Raw genomic sequence first — 8537 nt, forward strand, 5'->3', positions numbered from 1 at the left:
TGAGAGGTACCTAAAGAAATGTTCAACATCCTTAGTCATCGGGGAAATTCAAATCAAAACAACACTGAGATTCCACCTCCCACCAGTCAGAATGGCTGAGATCAAAAACTCAGGTAACAGCAGGTGCTGGCAAGGGTATGGAGAAAGAGGAACACTCCTCCATTGTTGGTGGGATTGCAAGCTGGTACAAGTACTCTGGAAGTCAGTCTGGAGGTTCCTCAGAAAATTGCACATAGTACTACCTGAGGACCCAGCTATACCTCTCCTGGGCATATACCCAAATGATGCTCTAACATACAATAAAGACACATGCTCCACTATGTTCATAGCAGCCTTATTTATAATAGCCAGATGCTGGAATGAACCCAGAGGCCCTTCAACAGAGGGATGGATACAGAAAATATGGTACATCTACACAATGGATTACTACTCAGCTATCAAAAACAATGACTTCATGAAATTCTTAGGCAAATGAATGAAACTAGAAAATATCATCCTGAGTGAGGTAACCCAATCACAGAAAAACACACTTGGTATGTACTCAGTGTTAAGTGAATATTGGCCCAAAAGCTTGAATTACCCAAGATGCAATCTACAGACCACATGAAGCTCAAGAATAAGGATGCCCCAAGTGTGGATCCTTCAGTCATTCTTAAAAGGGGAAATAAAAGGGGTTGGGGATTTAGCTCAGTGGATTTGCCTAGGAAGCGCAAGGCCCTGGGTTCAGTACCCAGCTCCGAAAAAAAGAACCAAAAAAAAAAGGGGGGGAATAAAAAGTGTTCATAGGAGGAGATATGGAGACAAAGTTGGAAGCAGGGACTAAAAAAATGGCTATTCAGAGAGCCTGCCCCACCTGGGCATCCAGTACATATATATACAGCCACCAAAACTAGACAACATTGATGAAGGGAAGAAGTGCATGCTGACAGGAGCCTGATATAGCTGTTTTCTAAGAGGCTCAGCCAAAGCATGAGAAATACAGAGATGAATGCTAGCAGCAAACCATTGAACTGAGAACAGGGTCCCTGTTAGAGAAGTTAGAGAAAGAATTAAAGGAGCTGAAGAGGCTTGCAACCCAACAAGAACAACAATACCAACCAACCAGAGCTCCCAGGGACTAAACCACTAACCAAAGACTACACATGGACAGAGCCATGGCTCCAGCTGCATATGTGGCAGAGGATGGCCTAGTTGAGCACCAATGGGAGGAAAAGCCCTTGGTCCTGCCAAGGATGGACCCTCCAGTGTAGGGGAATGTCAGAGAGGGGAGGCAGGAAGGTGGAGTGGTGGTGGGGGAGGTACACCATTATAGAAGAAGAGGAAAGGGATTGGATAAGGGGCTTATGGATGGGAAACCAGGAAAGAGAATAACATTTGAAATGTAAAATAAAAAAATCCAATAAAAAAAAAAAGTAGCAGGAGGCTTCCCACTCAATGTCCCAATGCTTGCTTTACTATACCAATCACAGCTCATTACCACCACTTCCTCATGGCACACTGTGGCCTAACAGAAGGAGGCTGGGTTTAAAAGTGACCACTGTTGCAGAAAGGACAAAAATATCGGCGCTTTCTCTAGCATATCACATGGTCAGTAGCAATCCTGATCCCCACCTTTTCCAGAATCAACACTCACCATCCAGTTCCAGAGTGTTCCATAATGGCACTAATATTTCATTATCTCTTGTCTTTTGGAGTCTCCTTGAACAGTGGGGGTTGTCGGGTTGTCTGTTACTCTGTGCTGAGATGAGAGTTGGGAGAATCAAAGAATAGCATAAAATTAAGTCTTAGCATCTCTTCTATCCACAGTACCCATAACATCCTGTAGGAACATGGAAAAAGGAAAGGATGCAGGGGTGTGTGTGTGTGTGTGTGTGTGTGTGTGTGTGTGTGTGTGTGTGTGTGTGAGAGAGAGAGAGAGCAGAGAGTGTGCTTCCTTGCTTCCATAATCGACACCTACTAGGCCCGTGAGAAAAGACAGGAATACAGGTGGAGGTGAATGGATAGTGCGTCTTGGAATTGCGCAGACTGTTTTCAAAATTCGGACTATTTTCACATCTTTACACGTCAGGTATGATACTGTCACCATTGGCTTTTAAGCTGAGCTTCCTTCTGCCAAGGGAAATTTGCTAATGCATACCAGAGTCAGACCCAGGAATCCACTTTATCCTTGATGATCAAGGAGTTGAAACACTGGTGCATCTGTAGGCAAGGAAATGTTTGCAGAAGTTCCTTGAAATCCTTGCAAATCCCTTTTCCTGCTTACACATCTGCAGCAGCGGCCAGGTCGCCAGGGTGCACGCTGTCTGAACTACATTACCCAGAATGGACCGCGCAAAAGGGCTAAACCAATGGAAACTGGCGCTTCCGGGGGCTTTAACTGAAAGAAGGGGGGAAAGAGGGAAAGGAAGGGAAAAAAGAGAGGGGCGGGAGAACATTGGGACTTAGTGGTTGTGTGCGGTGATTATCTTCCTGGATGCTTGGGTCAGGTCAAAGGAAAACTGGTTTTACAGCTCTCTGTCCAGGACTGAAAGGAGCGAGAGGAACGAGGCTTTGTCTAGCACCGAGACCGGTTTGAAGTCTAAGAGACCCCGTGTGATTAATTGCAGGCCTGGGGAAAATAGCCGTGTCCATGGACCCAACTGCCCAGCGGACTCAGACTGCAGTAGCTGGGCAGGGTGCCCAGGCACAGGTGCGTACCACGTGATCACACCCCGCCAATTCCCCAGTCCTAGAGTGCAGTGTGGGCTGGGATGCTAGTTGGAGCTTGCAGATGGCTTAGAGTACTCATACACGCACATTAATGAACCTGGGAGCCCTGTGACTGTAAGACTTATTCAGGGCTATGGGAGGCTTTGTGTTAATAGCCTTCTTTATTCACAAATGAACGGTGCCGCAGGAACTCACATTTTTCAATTGCCACATAAGTGATGTCTGGGATTACAATGCTTTGGGACTCTGCTTGATATTATGCTCCTGTCTTACCATCTGATTTCCATAAAAGATAATTATAGTATATAAGGTCTCTGAATCCAGAGCGGGAATTATATGGACAGTTCCATTAAGATTCAGAGGTATTCAAGTTCTAGTGGCGACTATTAAAGTGAGATGGATTAGGAATGCTCAGAGAAACCCTCGGGTATACTTGAGATCTGCTGGGTGCGGTGGGAGACAGCAGTTGGGAGGGGTTCAGTAGATGAGAGTACTCAAGTTGCAGGCTTGAATACTAAAGCGAAAATGGAATGACATTATGAAGGGTGGTATGCATGGTGGCAGAAAGTATGACTAGATGTGTTCATGTCCAAGCTCGTGCGCCAGAGGTATAGTGGAGAGCAGTGGCTCCAATCTGGGCATATCTGTTTGGCATGATGTGAAGAAAGCCTATAAAAATCTGGTAGAGGGGTTGGGGATTTAGCTCAGTGGTGAGCGCTTGCCTAGGAAGAAGGCCCTGAGTTCGGTCCCTAGCTCGAAAAAAAAAAAGAACAAAAAAAAAAAAAAAAAAAAAAAAAAAAAAAAAAATTGTCTGGTAGAAAGGTAGAACTTTCCATACCAAACATTAAGACTAGGTAAATTTCATCTGTCTGTCTACCTGTTTGTGGCTGGTGCTGAATACAGTGATCATTGCAACCTTGAGTAGAGACAGAGTGTCAATGGGTGAAGAGTCTGGTGCCCGCTGAAGAAGGGATCTAAATGGGAGTGGTTGTCTCTCGGATGTCAAAAGTCCAAGAGAAGGAAACTGTTTCTTATTAACTCAGCATTCTCTGTTGAGGCAGGGTGGTGTGGCCTTTCGTGATGTGGCTATCTACTTCTTGAGGGAGGAATGGCAACTACTTGATGACTCTCAGAGGCGTCTGTACCACCACGTGATGATGGAGGTCTTTGTTCTCATGTCCTCATCAGGTAAGCTCCTACCCCACACCCACTCCGTAAGAGCATCCTGTCTGTTTGGGCTTGGATTCTTTTCCATAGAGAGACGTCTCCTTCCCAAATCTGGGCCATGGGTTTTGGTTCTTTCCCCACTGTCATGGAGTGGGAAGCTCAAATGAGAGACCTGGGCATGGTACGTGACCATCGTCTCTCTCTTATATAGCAAAGGCACACAGGAAGCAGCCTAAAGTGAGGAATCGGGGCTGGGGATTTAGCTCAGCGGTAGGCGCTTGCCCTAGCGGCGCAAGGCCTAGGTTCGGTCCCCAGCTCGGAAAAAAAAGAAAAAAAAAAAAAAAAAAAGACAATGCATACTAAAGTGAGGAATCTTATGGTAGTTTAATAGACTTCACACTGATGGCTTCTCCATGTGGAGACACTGTAAATACTCTGCCATCCCTATGACCCAGGTACTTTTCTTTTCCTGTAGGTGATTTGTGTCTCTATGTGGCAGAAATTGTGGCACTGATATAGACACTACTGGGTTTTCATGCAAGACCTCTCTAGGGATGTCTTGGAGTTTCTATTGCTGTAAAGAGACACTATAACCATGGCAACTCTTAAAAAAGAAAATATTTAATTGGGGGCTGACTTGAAGTTCAAGAGTTTAGTCCACTGTCACCATGGTGGGAAGCATGACGGCGTGCATACAGACATGATGCTAGAGAAAGAGCTGAGAGTTCTACATCCAGATATTAAAGCAGCAGGAGAAGAGTGAGACACTGGGCCTTGCTTGAGCATCTGAGACCTCAAAACCCGCCACCAGTGACACACTTCCTTCAGCAAGACCACACCTACCTATTCCAACAAGGCCACACCTCCAATAATACCACTTCCTACAAGTCTATGGGAGCCATTTTCATTCAGACCACTACAAGGGGTCTTTGTTGTTAGTTTTCTTTCCTATGGACTGCATAAGTTACACCACTCTGTCTTGGTATGGGACATTCCCCTTTCCTGTATTTTACTTTAGGACTTGTACCTTCTGGGACTGACATCACTCAGCTGGAGTCTTCAGGAGATCGCTTCATCCCCGCCCTGAGATTTTTGACTCCAAGTAAGTGCACAGGTATTTGGAGGGTGAAGGTTATTGGTGTGTACACTCTAGATGGGTTTATAAGAAGTATCTTTCTATTGGTTCTGATGTTTTGGTGCCAGGGCAAAGGAATGTGGTAGAGTCCATCTGGCTGTTTGCCCAGTTGTCTAACAGTCATTGCTGTTATCTCTGATCCAGGGCTATCTCTCACATATGAGTCTTGAGTGTTTTGCCTGCTCCCCTGTGACATAAGTTTTCCTTAATTATGTTGTTAGTGTGTACAAGTGCCCTGAGCAGTCCTTGAAAACAGGTTCTTCAGTTATTGTATTGAATGGGCCTAGACATAGCCTTTTGCACTGTGTTGAACATCTCTGTCTCTGAGTTCTTATTGCTATGATAAATCCTGACAAAAGGCAAGTTAGAAAGGAAAAGGGTTTATTTCATCTTATATTTCATGATAAAAATCCATCAATAAGAATAATTCAAGGCAGAAACTCAAGGCAAGAACTGAAGAAGAGGCCATGGAAGAACATCGCTTACTAGCTTGCTCCTCATGGCATGGTCAGCCAGGATCACCTTGGCCAGGGGTAGCACCACCGGAAATGAGGTGGGCTTACCCACATCAAAAATTAATCAAGAGAATGGCCCTTGATGATTATTTTATGAAGGCTTTTTATTTTCAACTGAGATTCCCTACTCTCAGATGACCCTAACGTGTGTCAAGTAGAGGGAAAAACAAAAGCAAAAAAACCCAACCCAATCAGGACAGTGCCCATTTGAGGCTCTTCAAGAAAGTCATTTTCTGAGGAAGGAAGTTCAAGTCTCCAACACGCCTTCTTGTGCTGTATGGCATTCCTGTGTTGTTGCCTGACATGTTTGCTGGGACAGGGCTCTTCTACCTTCATCCCTGAAGCAGGCCCTTCCCATCTTGAAGTCTCTGTGAGCAGTCTTGGGTGTTGATTACTTGGGTGTTGCCATTTCCAAGTCTATATGTCCTTTATCATTGTTTCTCTGTGTTTCCGTGTTGCTGCAAAGGAGTGGAACCTGCAAAGATACCTTGTGAGCAGACCCTTTCGACAACAGAAGGAGGGCTTAACGTGACCATGCTCCCACAGCAGGAGCTGAGCAGTGCTGAGAATCACTTACAGAGAGCAGAGCGCAGACTTTCAGTTACGAAGAGAAACAGAAGTGACATATCAGAGAAGACTTTACAAAGCACAGACAGTACAATGGACAGCCACACTCTCTCAGGGCTTCTCGGGCATCATGCGACTCACAGTGATGGGGAGCAACCCAGGAGCACCAAGAAAGGAAAGGCCACTCACAGTGAGAAGAGAAATTACAAGTGCTGCTCCTACTGTGGCAAATCCTTCAATTGCAGGTCGCTGCTTATTCGACACCGGAGGATACACACTGGAGAAAAGCCGTTTAAGTGTAGCGAATGTGAGAAGTCCTTCATCCAGAAGGCTGACCTGAATCAACACTTGAAAGTTCACACTGGAGAAAAGCCCTTTAGATGCAGCAAATGTGGGAAAAAATTCAAACACAGCCGCTCCCTTGTTGGACATCAAAGACTTCACACTGGAGAGAAACCTTATAAATGCAACCAGTGTGGGGAATCGTATGTGAACAGGTCCAGCCTCATACGTCATAATCTGGTTCATACTGGAGAAAAGCCTTACAAATGCGGTGAGTGTGGAAAATTATTTAAGGAGAAATCCAGCCTCGTTTATCATGCCCGGGTGCACACTGGAGAAAGGCCTTTTGAGTGCAGTCAGTGTAAGAAGAGTTTTAAAAAAAACTCACACCTGGTGAAACACCGAAAGGTTCACAGCAGGGGAAAACCCTTTAAGTGTAATGTGTGTGGAAGATTCTTTACCATGAGGTACATCCTCGTCAAACATCAGAGATTTCACACTGCAGAAAAGCATCATGAGTGCAAGGAATGTGGGAAAGTGTTTTGCTACAGGACTGGACTTTCTAGACACCGCAAGGTTCACGCTGAAAAAAATATTGAGGACAGTGAAGATGAGAAATAGTTCCCATGATCTACCCTATCTACACAAGAGGATGTTCAATGGGCAAAAGTCAAGAGTGCTTCAAATGTGGGGAGTCTTCACCCACACTTCCATCCTGTTTAACCTAAGAAGCTACAGTGCAGAGATGCATCGTGAACCCACTGATTCTGGGAAAACCTTTGAGCAAAGTCTGCTCTTATTAGCAACACAGACACAACCCAGATAGGTTTGTGAATGCAGAGAACATTGACCAAGCTGGTTGAGCCTTAGGAGTGAACATGACTTTGAGCAGAAGTCCTGAGAGTAGCCTTTGCGAGGGAGCCAGCCATTGAAAGTTACTCATCAAAGGAGAACACAGAGGCAAGATGAGAATTATTGCCGTCTTCTTATTCCTAAGAAGTTAATGCTTTCTGGGGACTTAGCAAGAGGAAGCTGTGTTCTTGATTGCATCAGTGTGCAGTCTCCATGGTACTGACTTTGAATGGAGGAGGAAGAGAGTGGCCACCTTTTAAATAAGACATATTTTTGTTGTTGTTGCTCTTGTTTGCTTGCTTGCCTGCTTTTTTTTTTTCTCACTGAATATTGCAGTCCCTGGGATAAATGATTCTTTACTGTAAAGTCTTCACTAGTATTGTGTTCCTAAGTGTCACTAATTTTGTTGGGGACCAGCTCTGTGTAGCACTTTATGCTCTCTTGTAGGTATATAACCTCTATGTTTTTAGTATTTGTTGTTTTCTCAGGTGTGACTATTTTGTCTGTGTATATACTGTGTATACACTGAATACATGCCTGGTGGCTATGAAGGCTCAAAAACAGGCATTGGATCCCTGGAACTGGAATTACAGATGGGTATGAAGCAGTGTGTTTGTTGAAAATGGAACCTAGGTCCTCTGCAAGGGTAGCACATGAACTTACACACTGAGCCCTCACTCCAACCCAAGCTTTAAGAAGTTACCAGATTCTAAGTGACTGTGTGGTTCAGATTTCAGCTTATCAGGTACTGGTTCCTTACATCTTCCCTGACACCGTGTAAGCTGTGTGGTGTTCATTTGAATCATTTTTGTAGCTGTGTGGTAGCATGTAATTGTAGTTTTAATTTGGCATTATCTTCATGTGTTATTATAAAGAGTTGGTTAAGTTTGTGTGTTTGTGTAGGCATGTGACATAAGATCTTGTAGTGTCTGCACAGACTTCTGCCCATTCATCCTTTCCCAGACTGAAGGGCAGGACCTCCTGGAGAGGCCTTTAGTGTGGTGTGAGAGACTGTTGGCCTTGTATTTTTCCCTGGTATACAGTGGACTTTACCTGCAATTGAGTGTTTCCCAGGGACAGTGAGTGGATCTTGTGTTAGCAAATGAAACTGAGACATTGGTGGGTAAAGCCTAGCCACAAGCAGGTCTCATGATGAATAAAAGAAAAAATAAAATAGAATGGAAATAAAACATGCACTAAGGTATATTGGTATATTGTAAAGCCAGCAGAGAGGCTGAGATCTGAAGAGGAATTTATTTGACTTCATCAACATAGTACATGTGAAAACTATTGAACTTTAATATTTTAAA

General features: G+C 44.4%; 1 protein-coding gene across 1 annotated transcript; it reads left to right on the plus strand.

Moving 5' to 3' along the window:
* Window positions 1-2416: 2416 nt before the first annotated feature.
* Window positions 2417-8537, plus strand: LOC116892712 (zinc finger protein 773-like). Its single transcript, XM_032894578.1, is given in 4 exon segments — window positions 2417-2689; window positions 3771-3897; window positions 4895-4978; window positions 5993-8537. Coding segments are annotated over 4 exon segments (1431 nt in total). The 5' UTR covers window positions 2417-2473; the 3' UTR covers window positions 6997-8537.

Source organism: Rattus rattus, chromosome 2, assembly GCF_011064425.1.
Source record: "Rattus rattus isolate New Zealand chromosome 2, Rrattus_CSIRO_v1, whole genome shotgun sequence".
Lineage (NCBI taxonomy): Eukaryota > Metazoa > Chordata > Mammalia > Rodentia > Muridae > Rattus > Rattus rattus.